At 42.8% G+C, this 18187-nt stretch overlaps 1 protein-coding gene across 1 annotated transcript in view; it reads right to left on the reverse strand.

The window, feature by feature from the left end:
* The window catches only part of PELI2 (pellino E3 ubiquitin protein ligase family member 2), a gene marked incomplete at both ends in the record, with an annotated part of 76952 nt that extends 60063 nt beyond the window's left edge, over window positions 1-16889 (reverse strand). Inside the window, one exon of the mRNA XM_082484852.1 lies at window positions 16813-16889. Coding sequence (XP_082340978.1) covers window positions 16813-16889 — 77 coding nt within the window. The remainder of the gene's footprint in view (window positions 1-16812) is intronic.
* Between the last annotated feature and the right edge of the window lie 1298 nt (window positions 16890-18187).

An 18187-nucleotide genomic window follows, 5' to 3' on the forward strand; every position in this document is an offset into this window, starting at 1 on the left:
CTACCTAGTTGGACGAGATGTACCAACCTAGCTGAGAATCATTCTGTGGTTACATTTAACATGTAGTATTCAGTGTGAGTTACTGTCAGGATTTCCTGCTTTTAATTCATATTCTCCAACCAATATATATATATAAAAAAAAAAAAAAGAATGAGCGTTCTATGAGGTAGATGTAGAAATAAAACCAGTGAGACATGAAGAACATGGAGAAAGCTTGAAGAACCACACAACACTAGAAGCCTGGAGAACACCATGAAGCAAAGCAGCATTACACCTAGAACAGCTAGCAAGGAAGCTAAGCGGCACCTGTTTTTTGGTAAAAAGTGTCTTTGTTATGTGCCTTAAAAAACATATGGGATACAGTATTCTTTACACCCAGTTTTAAAGAACTACCTAAAATCTAGCAGGTCAGTGTGTGTATTCAAGCATCACAGTACAGCTGAAGCTGGGGTTGTTTTTTTTTTAAAAGACTTAATAAACCAGAAATTAACAGTGCAGCAGTGCAGAGAAATAGACTTTCATATACCTTTTTCAGACTTAAAACACCTTGACAACTCACAGCAACCTTGGGTGTTTGCTTTTATGATAATTTATAACAAAGTTAATAAGTCAACTCCATACAGGAAAAGATTTTGCAAGGCTGTTAAGTGTTTACTGCTGATCAGCAAAACTAATTCTGATCTATATCATTTTATGACAGCAAAGTGCTTCAGTTTCCCTCTTCTACCCACAAAATTGAGATCTTTCTTCCCTTAAGAGGGTTTCCAGAAAATTATATCAAATAAGCGTTGACCCTTTACAGGTCTCAGAACACCATTACAAATATTCAAGAATTATGAAGCATCTGCATGCACTTACTAAGAATGAATCAGAGTCACCCAAGTGATGTATTCTTAAAGCTTAATTTCTAGATGTTCAGAGATTCTGATCTCTAGAAGAATCTCACTATATAGCTTCTTGCAGCAACTGCTTGAACAAGAGATTTTGCATTACTGTTGTCTCCAGACGGGAAGGCACATCATTCTCAGCGATGCAGCAAGACATACGTTTTATTCAAGTTAACCATGCAAGACTTTTTATATACAGATGGAACCAATGAAACCTTAAGGCACACTGAATGCCCTATAGAGGTCAAGGTTCTTGGAGGACCAAAATTTTCACTTGGCTTATTTACAGTGCTAATCCAGCCTGCCTACTTCTGGTTACTTACTCTACAAACTGAAGTTTCATAAAATTTGCATTTATACATTCCAACAGATATTAAGTAATGTGCACAAGTGGCACAATGGTTTGTAGAACAGAAAACAAGTTTAAAACCACATACAGTTCTCCCTCAAATTTTTTCCTTTGGAAATCCAGCTCTTTTTCTTAGCCAAAACCCACAAAGACAGTCAGCATACTATTACTATTTTTGTTCACCAGCTTTCAAAAAAACAAGCCACCCCATATGTTACTCTCTATTTATCTAGATTTCTTTGATTTTAAAGGCAAGGATGCCCTATGGGGCAAACCAGACCAAGAAAATAGAGGATTTGTTTAAAGCAATGTTTCCCAAAGTACTTGCTGGAATTCCAAACAGTATTACAGGACTTAGAAGTAGCATTTGCAAGCCAAATGGAAATTCAGCTGTAGAAATAAAGCTCATGAGCCCAAGACTGGAATTGGAAGCGGATTCCCCAGCAAAGCATGTCTGAAAAGAGCTAGTTCAGAGACACAGAAATCAAGTAATCGATTACAGCTGGCTGGATCGAGAGACTTCCCTTTTGCCCTCAAGTTTTTATACCTGACATCACTCTCCATAAGGGTACCTTATAGGGGAGTAGTACAATGCTAAGAAATTTTGCATCCCACTCCCCTGGCAGTCCGTGAAGACACACAAGTACAGACAGAATCTATCTCCTTTTTATGTGGGTTTTGCAGTACCCAAATTCTTACCCCTTTTCCTTCATCCAGCTAAAGATACTGCATATGCATTTTAGAAAACAAAGAGCACACTTCCTTGCTACTCTATCAATACTTTGGTACTATACCCATAAGAATATCTAAGGGTCTCCCACAACTGTTTTACTTTCCTCCTACAACCCAATCAAAAGCAGAGAAAAGAGCTACAGCATTTCATAGAATCATAGAAAGGTTTAGGTTGGAAAGGACCTTGAAGATCGAGTTCCCCCAAGGCCACATCCAGCCTGGCCTTGAACACCTCCAGGGATGGGGCCTCAACAACCTCTCTGGGCAACCTGTGCCAGTGCCTCACCACCCTCACAGTGAAAAACTTCTTCCTAATGTTCAATCTGAACCTGCCCTCTTCCAGTTTAAAGCCATTCCCCCTCGTCCTATCGCTACATGCCCGAGTAAAAAGTCCTTCCCCAGCTCTCCTGTAGGCCCCCTGTAGGTACTGGAAGGCAGCAATAAGATCTCCCCAGAGCCTTCTCTTCTCCAGGCTGAACAGCCTCAACTCTTTCAGCCTCTCCTCATAGGAGAGGTGCTCCAGCCCTCGGATCATCCTCGTGGCTCTCCTCTGGACATGCTCCAGCAGGTCCATGTCCTTCTTATGTTGGGGACTCCAGAGCTGGATGCAGTACTCCAGGTGGGGTCTCACAAGAGTGGAGTAGAGGGGCAGAATCCCCTCCCTTGCCCTGATGGCCAAATGATCATAGAATCATTTAGGGTGGAAAAGACCCTTAAGATCATCAAGGCAGTGTTAGGTTAACAGTTGGACAAGTCCACCACTAAACCATGTCCCCAAGCGCCACATTTCTGGTCAAAGAGCTTACGTAGAAATCTCTCAGGCAAAAGATGCCATCACTCTACCACCTTGTGGGGTAGCATAAGATAAGAACGATGTACAGAAACACACACATCCCTGTCTTTTTCAATATCTGCATCAGTAAAACTCAGAGGTCTTCTAGATCTGCCCACTATAATGGAACAAGCCTAAAGTCCACTAGAGAGGCATTCACATCTGGACAAATCCCAAACAAACTTCTTTCAGAGTTTTGGACAAGGACAAAAATACTCAACTAGGCTATTTTACAGTCACTTGGAAAGGGAGACTTTTCACATTCAGAAAATTCAATGTTTATGTTGAGTAACACAGAATACTAATCTTAGTTCTGAACTGAGCTCATACATGAGAGGCAAAAGTATGAGGCTACTGAACTACATAGGACACTATTTGCAATTTCCAAAACAAAGTTTCAGGTTGTGTTGAAAATGCCTCCAAAGAGCTTGTTTTTCAAGAAAAGTAGCTACTTGGAGTTATTCTTCTGGGACATCTTTTCCCACTGAAAAAGCAGAGATGAACTGATCCAAAGCAAGAGTTCATATCACCATAAGAGCCATGTTCTATACTGAGCACTTCACAAAGCAACACTTGCTTAAGGTATACGAGTAATAACCAGAACATTTTTCACCCCAAGGCACTATACTGACTTGTACATACAACACAATGAACACTTACTATACTGAAGTTGTCTTCACAAACACCTGTGACAGACCTTAATGGTGTGGCCCAGGCTGCCACTAGAGATTACACCACTTCTACATCCAAACCTCTTCACCATAGTTAGTTGCAGTGCCCAAACATTTGTGTCCATTCCCAAAGTTGACATCCCACCATTATTGCAGGGAGCAGAGGTAGAGCAATCATAGTGACCAAAAGAACAATCAAACAACAGGGAGTTTCATAAGCCAGAGAACCAGCAAAGCATGATTTCCTCTAGGTCCACATCTCACAGAGGGATTCCTTCTTTGTCTACTAAGGTGACATCTGCAATTGAAGCTTTTCCTCAGAGGTGAGAATCATAGTCATATGGATTCCCTGATGTCTAAGAAGGCAGGGGTGTGGGGAGCTCATTCATCTAAGAGACTTCCCTCAATGGAGTTCAGACAGCACTAGCGGGCTTCGGAATAAAATCAGTTCAGTGACATACTTCATTTCCAGTTACAGGCTACAGCCTCACCTGTCACTACAGCTTTCAGTAAATCACGGAGTACTCAGAGGCAGATGGAAAATGACTGGAATAGGGAGCTAATAGTGCTAGCAGAGTTGAGGATGTGGTGTCCTCCAGCACGTCTGTCTGACTACACTCCATCTGTTTGGGTCATCACCCCAAAAACTGACTACCTTGTTCTGCTCCTATACAATGTCCACCCTTTACAGTCTCAAAGAGGCATCAGATCCTTAAACAATTTACCCCACACCACTTCTATACTTACAAGCACTTCTAGAATCACCACAATCAGTTTGTAACAGGCACTTGTTCAGAACTTCTCTAGATTTTAACTGCACATCTGAACAGTCATTACTTGGACTTTTTTTCTTCCAAAGAAAAGAAAGATAAAAAGAAAGATAATAGAAAGCTAAAAGATACTGTCAAATACTGCATTCTATACCGCTTTTTTTTTTAATTTTGACAACAGCTGTCACACTCTGCATGGGCTTGTACATCAAATAAAACTCTTTCTTCAAAAATGGGCAACAGCATATGTAAAACCTAGGAGTGGAAGAAGGAAGAAAATGAAAAGTTTAGATTATCCCAAACCAGACCACTCTTTAGACTCAGTTGTGAGTATAGGTGCAAAGTTACCTTCATTTAAGTAAACAAAAGACTCTTACAAATCACTTACACAAGCGTCATCTAGTTCATGCACAAGTAAGAAGCAGGGGGCACAGTTACAAGAAAGTCACATTGCACATCTGGTTTTAACAAACAAGTTGTTGCTTTTACAAATACACTTATTTTCTGCATATTAAAGAGCATCATACATGCTTATCTACCAATATTTTTCATAGTTTAACTCAACTAAGTATTTTTCTCCCTTGACCTATACATGACCAACTGATCTTTAACACGTTTCTCTAACTCTGCATAGCACCAAGCATCACACTTATACCATCTGACATATTCATAACAAATTTAATCAGTTCACAAAACCGAGACAGCTGTTTTTTCTCAACTGCCATCTCTGCCCAAAACTTACAAGTCAGCCCATACTCTTTCTGGCTTGGGTTTGAATAGAATTTGCAACTGGAATCTAGCCAACCCCAAATCCAGTTCCTTCCTTCCTGCCTGCACTGACTACAAAATGCCCAGAGGAGAAAGAGCAAATCACTTTTGCCACAGAAATATCTCCTTACCCTTTAACAAAGTACTATTTTACAATTGTTCTCTCTATGCTGAGAGATTTCCAGTAGGTAAAGCCTTAATATAAACTAGTCTCCTCCAAGGAGTTTAAGCTGCAAGCTAGCAATATATGATCAGAGGCCAATTCCTGAATTTAATTTAAAGTCACATTGCACATAATAAACTAGGAGGATACACTGAGCTTGACTTAAACCCTGCTAATCACTTATACCCTAACTTTGCTTACAGAGGGAACTGTACTTTATATTTTGTAGTCTTCCTGCATCCTTACATGGAAAGGTATTTGCTATATTACACCAGCCTCTGCATGCTGGAAACTCAAAACTTGCAATAAAACCAGATATATAGCACTCAAGTACTGCAGCTGGAAGTGTGATTGTGCAACCAAAGAGATAAGGCAGGGCTGAGCCAGCAATGTAACAGCAGTATTTTGTGCTTAAACACTGAAAGTAAGGCATAAGACAAAAGTCAAAGTTAAGGCTTTTTTTGCTCTGACAGCAACCAGACTGTGAAAATAGTGTAAACAACGGCTTATTTACCTTTCAAAGGCAAAAGGAAGAACGTATTTAGAGCTTTTGGGAAAACGCTGTCAAAGTCTTTAAATGGGTGCAGGGGCTCCCTACCAAAAAGGGTTATTTTGAAAGTGGCTTTTGGTACTGTGGAAAAAAAAAGACACACCAACGCAGTGCACATCCCTAAAAACAAATGCAGATGCAAATGCTTGCAGTCTCCAGTCTCTACCCTGGCACTCCCAGCACTGCAACTTCCAGACACTGCCCATGGAGGCACATTCCTGTAACCTCTAGGAATAACAGTGGTGTTTAAAAGGTGCCTCTTGCATTTCAGACTTTTCATTAGTCCAGTGAAGACCAGCTAAAGACAAAAGGCAAGAAAAGAGATCCAAGACTGACCCATTTGGCTATTGCCAAACTGCCTTCTCTGGATTTAGCTCTGATGGAAGAAGTTACTCAGCTGCTCACATCAATCAAAGCTTGCCTCCTCATAGATCTGCCTTAAGACCAATTTGTTCAATTTGGCAAAACACACCAAGGTACTGACACCCCATTTAATTAATCTTCTGGCAGAATCAGATTAGAGAACACTTTTACAAAGAAATCCTGTGTCTCCACTGTTGTTTAGGGGTACAGACCTGCAGCAAGACACTGTAACCTCTCACATCACACACACGGTTCTGGAAAAGGACTTCTGCCCACAGCCCATGACAAAAGGCCACACTAAACTCATTAATTCAAAACTCACTCCCTGATGCACTAGGAAACTATACCAGCAAATTTTAAGATTCACTAAGTAATTCAAAGTAGTCTTACATTTATAGAGTCTCACACATCTGTTAGAAGAACAGTTAGGACAACTACAATGTAATGAATCCTATCTAGTCTGAAAGATCCATCTCCAAGGCCAAAATGATTTTTTAATCCAAGTATTGAGTTTCACAGCTGTTTGCTCTCAGAGGTCAAGGATGGACTAGGAGGAAGGCAAGTTGGAAGTACAGAAACATTTTGGTTCATTAGTCAACGTTCCATAAAAAACACAGCCATTTGTGAGATACAGAACCCTGTCACAGGATGTGCAGGGAAGCAGAAACCATACAGACACTCAGTATCTTTCAACAGCTCAGTCTTACCTATCAAAGAAGGACATATGCACACTACTCCCGTTTCAAAGGCTACGACTCCACCATTACTAAATCAGACCTCAACAATCAAAATAAAGTCATGCTGTCACACATGAAGAAATACAGCTGTGCTTATATCAAAGTTTCAGCCCATTAACTTCTGTGTCTAGACTAAACAGTTCTTTCACTCTTCCTAAAGGCACGTGCTAGAGAGTTTGTACATTTGGTCACCGGTTTATTTGCAATACACAAGAGGAGATTTAAATTAAACAAATTGAAGCATAAAAGCTTACTTTCATACAGTGACTAATTGTCTTCACAGTCAGTACCACTTTGTCTTCATCCATGACACTCACATGCCTTAAAAGGATACACCAAGTCTAAAACCTACCTGTTTGTTTAGGCATTACTAAAGCCATCCAGTTTGAAGAATAAAATTCTTTCATGACAGTTTATAAGCTTAACTGGATTCTAAAATAAAGACAGCATACATATTTGATGGTGAAGAGTAATTTGAAAGCCTCCTAAGCACATCATTACAGTTGATTATGAAGATTGCCTTTAACTCATAAACTCTTTTGGAAGACTATGTCAACACTTCTCCTTTGTCCTCAATTCCTTGAATGTAAAGAGGAAAAAGAAGAATTTTGCAACAATGGGGATCAGTTAACATTACAATACGCAAGACTGACAATCGTGGCCTTCTCCTTTTTAACATCCTATGTGCCAGCTATCTCCAACTTTTGTTGCCTTTCCTTTGTCAAGACAGTAAAATGACATTTCAAGTTAGTATTTGTGTCAATGTGCAACTGGTTGCTTTTGTCTCTGTTTAATACAATTAGTTGCTACACCATAATGTATCATAGTTAATAGAAGCAATAGATATGACTGAGGAACATTAGGTCTTTATTGCCAAACACTTCATAAGGGCACGTGTGGCCTCCATACCATTCCCTAGCATAGGAAGCCTTCAGCTACATTAGGTTAGGAAGTCCCACGTCTAGTTCATCCTCCTTGAAGCACGCTAGTTTTATCTATTGTGGCTAGTTTTATCTATTGTGAGGTCAGGATATGCAGTGTGCCCAAGTCCGACATTGAAGACGATATTGTTAAATGGGGGAAAAAAAAAAACAAACCACCTAAAGTAAATCACTTGCAGAAGCACAGAACAGGGCTTGCTTACTTTACTTTCCCTCCCTGAAGGAGAAACAAATTACTATTGATAGAAGCATGCCTAATAGGTCCTTCAGCAATTGGCACTTTCATATCATGCCTAATCAAATTCAGCTCATCTCAGAACCATTTTGCTTTTAATAAAACAAACTCTTCAGCATTGTAGATGTTGTATCCATTTTCACAACTGCTGTTTATAATACCTTTTGTCTATATGATATTTCTGTCGTCAAACAGGGAAAAGCTTTTAGCTGAACTATTCTTTCTTCACCATGAGCTAGTAACTGCCACTACTATGAAGCTACATGCGTGTTTTTGACCTCACTGGACTTCATATTCTAGCCTTGGAATAACTGAACAAAACTCCAGTGCAAAACAGCTGATACTTGCATATACTGCTCAGAAGCCCCCTATATTTAGTAACAGAAGTTATACTAATCAGAACAAGTAAAGCTACATCTAAATGCAAGTCCAGTGACACCTTGTTCACATATCATTCATAACCCAATCATATTATAAAGCTAAGTCCTCCTGCCACAATGCCCCTCAGTAACAAATCTGCAAACACTGAATGTTTATATTGCAACTGTTGAAGCTTCACTGTGCAAAGATTTCCTGTAAGGACTGTTTTCTTGTATGCTAACCACTATTAATTCTAGCCAACACATGCTGCACATGGGAGTGGCAGTAGAAAAACATATATTTTAAAGAGTCAGTCAAACCCAAAGACAGGTTACTCTTACTGCTGAATTCTCAGCACCAAGATGCCTACTCGGACATTAAGAAAATCACACAAACAGCTTACTGCCTGCTGCTCTTCCCCTCCTCCAGTCTTTGTTTGGTTTTAAATCGAATAGCCAGAAGTGTACCCATTATATAGTCATCAACAGTACACAGAGACCCAGCAAGAGAGTACACGCACAGGAGGTCATATTACAAATGTACAAGTCACCTCACAGAAGCAGCACATCTGGTTGTCTAGAGAGGATGCATGGTGGTGTACCACAGCTGAAGAGCTGGACAGCACTGCACCAGCCATTCCCACACACAGAGCACACTAATCTGCTGCTTTGGAAGCCCCTACTGCGGTTGACTGTACTATTTGCTTAATATGAGGACCAAGACCTATTCTAGGCCATCAAGTAATAGGATTAAAACAGTCTAATCCCAGATGTTACTTACAGTTTGCCAGAGAAGCTACCAATTGGTCCCCCAAAGTATGCTAATGACACTACGATCTCCGTACTAACCTGCATAAAGCTGCACTGACAGATGTCTAAAAAATAGATGGCAAAAGTAAAGGAGGCATAAAATGCTGAACTGCACCTTGTCAACAGGCAAGCAAGTTACCTAAAAGAAAAGCAGGACCCCTTCAACACAGTATTAGCATATACAGTTGAAAAAAGTGAAAAAATGCAAGGACACCATTTAGTGATGTATTTATAAAACAAACAAAATGAGAAACTTTGCGTTACAAGTCTTTCTGGAAGCAGGCATGGTCTCTATGCCAGCATTCCTGTTCCTGTCCCTCAAGGTTTAAGCTTGTGACAAGTCACATGCAAGCTTTTCAGTGGTGACCTTGGGCCAGAGCAAGAACAAACATAAGGATATTTGTTGATAAAGGGAAAAGCATCCTCAACACAAATGAGACTTAGGCTATCAAACAGCACAAACAGAACAGGATATGACAGCACAAAGTACACCTGGAAACCAACTAGAGTTTCTTCTTGAAGCTGGGAGCTCAGACTGAATCCTCCTCTGCTCCATTTGCCTTGCTGACCACAGGACAAATAAGCCACAAGTATGACAGTGCAGAATAAACAAAACAACTCTAAATGACATCATGAGAAGCACTTCTACCAAACATGAAGTAAGACTGCAACTGTACAACATGCTAGAGGAGTCATCTTTGGAAGGCTTCATACCCATAGTAGTCATAGATAATCGAGACAAATTCAGAACCAAAGCATGCACAGACAATACCAACAAGAAAAACTGCACGAGACAACGGCTGGTTCAGCCTGCCTAAACAGCTGTTGCCTACAGGCATGCCTATAGTATTTTGCAAACAGTTGTAAAACTTCTCTGCTGGCACTCTCAACTAATAAACCCCACCTTCAGCAGGGCACGTTAGCTCAGGCTTAGTGCCATAATACACGCACACAACTTCTCGTTAGCTTACAGGACAAGAAAAGAGGGTTGCATCTTCTCAACGTATCACACTGATACTTTGCTATGTGCTATCACTACTGAGGAATAAGGACTAAGCAAGTTAAAGAGCTGCATTAGCCCCTTAAAAAATTAGTATAAGCCAGCCATAATTTAGTTTGAACAGGATAATAAAAAGTTCCTGACTTCTTAAGAAAAATCTGTTCTCGAGCAACCTTGTAATACAGCTGAAAAACAGCCTGTTGTTAGGATGGAGCATGAAATAGCTTAAGCAAGATGCCACTTCCAGCAACAACAACAAAAAAATATCTTAATAGCCTAGAAAGTAATTTCTGGGTTTATATGTATATTTTAAAGTAGAACCAAGTGGACTTCCACAGTATCTACTCATTTATAAATTTCAGCTGAAAATGGAAAACTATGCATCCTTGATTCTGCCAAGATAGGAAAGGAGCAGCTATTTGGTTCTACACAGGAAGTGCATCAGTCAAAGGCAACAGGCTTACATTTCTCAGACTTAATTACTCAGAGTAAGCAGTGTGTTTCCCATATTTTAAGAAAAAAGTCTTCCACTTCTGCATGTGTGACCTACTGCCTGTACATGCCAAAGGGATTACAGTTTAACTTCCAGAGTGCACTCAGTTTCCTTTTTATAACAAACATGCAGATGTTTGATGCTCTGATTTGCTTCAACAAATATAGATCTTAGCTTCTAGAGCTTGAAGTTTCTGCTCTCTGATTTTACATTGGTATCGAGATGGTGTGAATAAAGCCTACAGCTGGATACAAATCTGCACTCTGAGCAAGTCAAAAGTACTCCAAGGAATAGGATAGTTGCAGAGAACCAACTTGGGTATGTTTCTTTCTTAGCTTAAATGAAGCAAAAGCCTTGCTCTATCCAGCCATACACAAGCTTTCACTGAAAAATCCACGAATCTTTCCTCAAATATAACCCTTTCCACTGTTTTTTCTACACTGCAGTTAATGTTCTATTCAGACACAACACTTCTAGTGTTTGATTAATCTACTTGCAAGCTCTGAACTGGCACTGATCGTATCCTCAATATGTAGCATATAAGATCTATCATAAACTAAGCACAAGACAAAGGTCTCCAAGAAGCCACTGTCACTATCAAACAAAAAAAATAAATCAGTTTCTCCAGAACAGCAGCCTTCCAGCTATGACTGCTGAAGCAAATGATTCTCAGAGAAAATCATGACCTTGAACATATATAACGGGCAGCTACCGTTATTTGCTACAAACATGCCTTTAAATAAAGCCTAAAGTACACTTTTAAATAAGGCTCAAAAGCAGAACCTGAGTCATCTGAGCAGTTTCACCAATACATCTACACCATATAGTGCAGAAAATTACAGAAACTTTAAACAAAGCTTCAGTTTGATATCAAACAGCAAATCCGTGTAAGTGCAACATATGTCCCCAGTTTAATGCCATAGCCAGGATGACCCTCCCTCTGCCTTGGGTCCATAAACAGAAACAAACAGCTAGCAAGGAGAAGCAGAGATATCATATTGTACCTGCATTTGTCAACAATACTGGAAAACTGCATCAGCTTCTTTCTGAACTGCACAGCAAGACATTAACAGAAGAGTTCCATGAAAAGCCAAACAGATGAGTTAAAAACTGGAAGTGTGCTTAAAAGTAGGAAACACTTCAGGAATTTTATTTACCTCATCAAGGAGGTAGCAGTTAAGGAGCAAATTTGATACCTCATCAAGGAGGTAGCAGTTAAGGAGCAAATTTGATACATCAGAGAAAGCCTGTATCACAAAATCTCCTAGACTGGAAAAGCCCTGTAAGATCATCTAGTCCAATGATTAACCTAACACTGACAAACTCACCACTAAACCATGTCCCTCAGCACCATATCTACACGACCCTTAAATACCTCCAGGGATGGGGACTCCACCACTACCCTGGGTAACGCGTTCCAATGCCTGATGACCCCTTCAGTAAAGAAATTCTTCCTAATATCCAATCTAAACTTCCCTTGGCACAACTTGAAGACATTTCTCTTGTTCTATCATCTGTTGCTTGACAGAACAGGTCAACTCCTACCTCTCTGCAACCTCCTTTCAGGTAGTTGTAGAGAGCGATAAGGTCTCCCCTCAGCCTCCTTTTCTCCAGGCTGAGCAACCCCAGTTCCCTCAGCCGCTCCTCATAAGACATGTGCTCCAGACCCCTCACCAGTTTCATTGCCCTTCTTTGGGCACGCTCCAGCACCTCAATATCCTTCTTGTGGTGAGGGGCCCAAAACTGAACACAGTACTCAAGATGCAGCCTCACCAGTGCCGAGTACAGGGGTAAAATCACCTCCCTAAATTTACAGGGGTAAAATTCACCTACCTTCTGTATGAGAAACGGGAGTCTAAAAATGAAGGTGCCTTCAGATTAACACAAAAAGACATGTTTCAAATCTAAATTTGTTCTAAGTATAAAGTGGTCCATCAATCAGAACAACTTCCCAAAAGCTATTGCAGAATTTATCACTGTAAACATAGATAAGAATTTTATCATCTTCTTTCAAAAAGTTAAATTTAAGCAGAATCACAGCCTGTTTGAGGATGTCCAGTAGTTTGCATTAAACAAAGCTCTCATAGGAATTCATAGTGGTTCCTTTGCTGCCTGTATGTTAACAGATTCATTTATTTTAATGGTTGACTCTGGAACATGTCTACATCGAATGCTAGCAGCGATTTCAAAGTGATCACTGCAACAACACTGAATAACAGCCGTTAGTTTTATCTAGTTAAGACAAAAAAATGGGTTAGATTTGCAAAACTCATTAAGTCTGTAAGACAAAGTCTTCCCCAGCTGGGGACGCACCAGGCTGCACCTTCTTGCTAATTCAGAGTAGCTAACAGAAGTCTGTGGCTACTAAGAAGTATTACACTTACATGGCACACACACCTGTTAGAATCCCCATCCAAAACTCCTTAGAATTGGTTGCAATACTTTCAATGTTGTGTATGTAATGTCAATAATAAAATCCTTTCATCACTAGAGAACTCAGCCATTGAGTAAAGCTTACCTTTCTTTGGTATATTCCTCCTTCAACTTAGATCATTTTAATCAAGTGACTTTTCTGAGAAGTTTAAGCTGCTCACCAACATTAATTATTGGAAAAGTCTACACAGATGCATTCACACAGTCCCCAAGGCAGAGAGGTTGCACAGTCCAGGCCATTGACACCTGCCTTCAGTGAAAACTACCCTACACAGCCAGGGACCAGCACAAAGCCATGCTGGCCTGAATGCTATTAGACCAGAATAAATTCTTCAGATTGCAATTCAAAGTTGGGGGAAAAAGGGGTACTGGGAGGAAGGGGGCAGGACATACAGCTCAAGACACTAACCAGATACCAGACAAATCAAGTGAAGGCTACTGACAAACAACGCACTAATACCGTAACACTCTATTCAGCTACTCTTTATTACATTCAATATCTCCTTCGAAACTCCTTCCAGCCCCATGCTGGAAACATAATAGGCCACTACTTTGATGTAACTTCAAATAAAATAAAAAAAAAAAAAAAACGAAAGAAAAAGCTCCCCCCCCAAAAAAAAAAATTAGAATATGAATGTTTCTGCTTCACCAAGAAATCCATAGACTTTTGTGAACAGATGATGCTACAAACAGATGTACACAATCAGATTCCACAAGCAGATTCACAATCTGTAGATGATCTCTTCTTTATGAGCCATCTTGACCTGTCTGGCTTGATTTACATAAACTGTTTTTATTCACTACAACATTGATTATGTAAACCTCGACAAAATCTTAACCAAAACATGCACTACCACATCACTGACAGAAAATACATAATGGACTACAGGGAGAAGGTTATTAGAAATGTATTTGCTGCAGTGACTGACTTCAAATGCCTTAGGCTTTACCCTCTGATCACACTAACGTGCAGACAAGCAATCACAACTATTGCGAGACAATACAGGAACATGGTCTGGTAGGAGAACTACATACTGACAAAACAAGGCCTTCCCCTTGATTTAAAGGTCAGGTATAGAACAACCCTACTTTAATACTGCTAAGAGAGTAAGAGCAAAAGATAAAGGGAAAGTTTTCTCATCTTAAAAACAGGACTCTCAGCAGTTTGCCAGGTACCCCTTTGTTCATCAACTTTTTCACCACCTAATTTAAAAGTCTCACAGCTTAAGACAGAAGTTATTCATCAACATCACAATCAATGTTGGTTTTTTTTTTTTAAAAAAAAAAAAAACACACACAAAAAACCCCACACCACAAACCACCACACAGTCTCAAAACTTTTTTTCTTTAATCTAGCTGTGAGGTCACTCTATCAATTTTAATCAAGCAGTTGAGACAAGAGCTGTGATGCTACACTTCTGCAGTTCACAGGTCTCAGTTTCGCTATGGGCAGACGAGCAGATTTACATTGTCTTATTTAAACAGAACTCCAGATTATAAGATTTTAATACAAAACAGGTATTAAGAATTTATCTTTTCTAGAATATTGAACAGATGCTTAAGCTGTTCGAAGAGTTCCAAGTTATAAATGTTGAATCATCAAAGAAAAAGAAAGATATGCTTGTATTATTTATGGCACTACATGTAACATTTAAGACATCTCTGATAGGAAATGCAGTAATCAACTCCTGAAGCGTCAAATGGATCTTAAAACCCCAATCTCCAGAACAAAAAGAGAAAATGTAGTTACTGAAGTCATGGCATTTCCTGGACTGCTTCCATCACATCTACCTATTTCTACATCACATCTACCAAGCACATTGTGTTAGCAAGCTGTGACAGCCAATGCCCTATTATTTCAGTGTAGCCTACAGAGACATACTGACCAGAGACCTTCAGCTGCCCATTTGCAGACTTATTGTCCTTGTAGCAGAATCACGAACAAGAGGATTTGTTTGCTTTGTTAGTATATATAACACCCAGAAGACATAACCTCAGTAGCTTTAGAAAGCAGCTGATACTCAAATAAAACCTAAACTCAGTCATAAAGTTTATTTTAATTTTATTGGCATGTTTCAACACACAGCAGTGAAGATCAAGACCTCTGGCAGAACCGATAAGCTGAGATCAATGCATTTCCATATTAAAGGAAAAGCACACCAGACTTTGCTAGGTTAAGATCAGAGCCAAAACATTTCATAATTCTGTACTTTCAACTGCTGCTAAAAATAGTAAAGCAACAGAAAGGAAAATGCTTCCAGCTGCGCACAAAAAGCCTCCACAGCACAACATCAATTTATGCACTCTAATTTAATTAAAGATTCAACATTATACTATGACTTTATTGTTAGAGACAGTGTTGCACAGCTGAGGTTACCCTCCATTTCCACAACTGAAACAGTAAGAACATTTCTTTATTAAATTTAGTTTGATATGGATATTTCTCCCAAATCAAGTTACTCGACTTCAATTCAAGTCATTCAGTGCCAGCTCTGCCATGTTCATGGTAACAGCTGTATTTTATTCCATGGTAACTGTATCTTGACCTAGTCTCGTGATAAGAAACATTTAGCATCCCTTAAGGAAAAAAGATACACCATCGGATGCGTGAGTACCCAGTCTTGACTGCTCTTTTTATTTGCTCCTAGCGATTCAATCGGCTATTCTGCAGAGGTGAACACAGTTCTTTATGAAACAACTTGACCAAAACTAAAAAAAAATCCCTAACAAACCCCAATAAAGCTTTCTACGTCCTTGCAGCAAATATATAACAGATTCTAGGGAAGGCTGAATAACACAGCAAGGCTGTAACTGTTCTGCTTCGTGTCTGGCTTGAAACCTTTCTATTGTATTTATTACTAAAAATTATTCCATTAACCATATGTTTCTACATATTAAACTATCAAAATTAAGCATCTCTTATAAGGTTCACAAGGGCTCTCAGCAAGCACGGCTTAGACGCTTCTCTCTCATCTGTTTCTACAGCGTTCAGCAGAAAGGCTTCAAGCTTTAACAGCAGGGCAAGAACATAATACCAAGCGGATTACTTTAAGATCCGTATCAAGCTGAGAAAATAAACATTTCCACCACGAATCTGAATATAAGTGCTTCACCCTCCTCCTTCCCACCCACACCCCCCCCCCCCCCCCCGCCTCTCCTCCTCATTCCAAAGTCATCTCCCCCTGCAATCTGCACGGAGGAGGACGAGGGGAGAAAGCCGCCAGGGAGAGCTCCGCAAGCGGCGGCGGGGAAGGAGCGCTCCTCGTTTCGCACCTGCCGGCGGCACCGGCGGAAGGACGGGGCCGGCCTCCCTCCCCAATCCCCCGCCGCCTCTCCCGGCAACTCCGCACACCCCCAGCCCTCTTCCTACCCCACACTTCCACCCCGCACAAAGTTTCTCTCCCGGCGGCCACGAGCACCCCCCGGCCGCCCCCACGCAGCGGGGCGAGAGGCGCCAGCGGGACCCCGACGGGAAAGGCGGGAAGCGGCGCGCGACACCCCCCCCACCCCACCCCCCCGCGCCGTCTCGCGCCGCCGAGCGTTACCTCAGCCGGCGCTGAGGGGACGGACCCTCTCCACACCCTCCCGCCGCCGTTCCCCGTCGCCCCAGGACGGGCCCCCGCAACCCCCCGCGTCAAGACGGGCCCCGCCGCCTCCTCAGGACGGGTCTCACCCCCTCACCACCTCCGCAGCCCCCGGCGCGCCTCCGCGGCACTCACCCCAGCACCACCAGCTCCCCGTACTTGACGGGCTCCTTGTTAGGCGCGCAGTGCTCCTCTTGGCTGGGGGAAAACATGAGGGCCGCCACGAAGTCACCCCCCCCGCCGCTACAGTCCCATCCGCCGCCGGGGGGGGAAGACGGGGGGGGAGACGGGGGACTAAGGGGGGGAATGAACCCAGACCCGAGCGGGCTTCGCGCTGCGCCCCGCACTGAGCCGGCGGCCGCCGACAACGGCCACTACACCCGGGCGGGGGGAGGAGCGCCGAGGGGGCCGTACCAACTGGCCGCGGCAGGGGGCGGGAGGAGCCAAGCAGCACCCTCTTCCCCCCCCCCCCTTTACCCCCACGCATGGCCACGCCCCCTCCCGCTCCCATTCACCGACTGCGGAGGGGGGGCCGCGCCGCTCCGCCCCCTTCTCCGCACACCTCTTCCCCCCCCCCCCCGCCTGCAAGTGGTACGGGCCCGCTGTGTTATGTAAACATAGAGTAAAGGGGACGGGGCCGCTCTTAAAGGGGCCACGCTCCGGCGGGCTCAGCGCGGGGTGGGGGGTGGGGGGGTAACAGGGGGCGGGGCCGGATGGCACGCGCCCGGGGGGGGGGGGGGGGGGGCTGTGGATCACCGAGGGGTCCCGACAGCATGGGGGGGGGGGGGGGGGGGGGTTCTAGGTCACCTGCCCCGGGGGTCCAGGGTTCCAGATCACCTGGAGGGACTGGATCACCGTGTGTGGTTCTAGATCACCGCCTGCCTCGGGGGGTGGGGGGTGGGGTGTCTAGATGCCGGGGGGGGGGGGGGTGTCTTTAGACCCACACCTGCCTGGAGGCCTGGTTCTAGATCACCTGGGGGTCTGGGTCACCTCCTGTCTGATCTGGGGGTTCTAGATCACCTCAGGGTTCTGGATCATCTCCAGGGGATTCAGGCCACCTCCTGCACGGGAGAGTGGTTCTAGCCACTTGCAGCTGGGGGGGAGGGGGGCTCTAGATCACCTCCCTGTGGCTCTAGATCGCTGTGGTGCTCTGGATTCTCTCCAGGGAGATCCTACATCACCTCCTGCCCCAGAGCGAGGTGGCTCCATACTACCACCCACCTCCTACACATTCCCTTCGGTCTCCAACACGGCAGTCTCCAGCGACGAGGCCACCATCAGCTTCTGTGCTTATGGCCAAGGAATGGCTGGGGCTCTTGGGTCTCTCATCCCTAGATGAGGAAGCAGCTGTAGACCCCACCTTCGAGATGTCTGGTCTCTTCTCCTGGGGCTGCAGGAATAGCCCACCCAACCTTTGTTCTTCAGAAAGACCTTTACAAAGTTGGCACTTTTCAATGCTCCGACTTATGTCTCCAGGAGCGACCAGCATCCCCAGCATCACAGGTCTGCT

Source organism: Vanellus vanellus, assembly GCF_965231255.1.
Source record: "Vanellus vanellus genome assembly, chromosome: 6".
NCBI classification, from domain to species: domain Eukaryota; kingdom Metazoa; phylum Chordata; class Aves; order Charadriiformes; family Charadriidae; genus Vanellus; species Vanellus vanellus.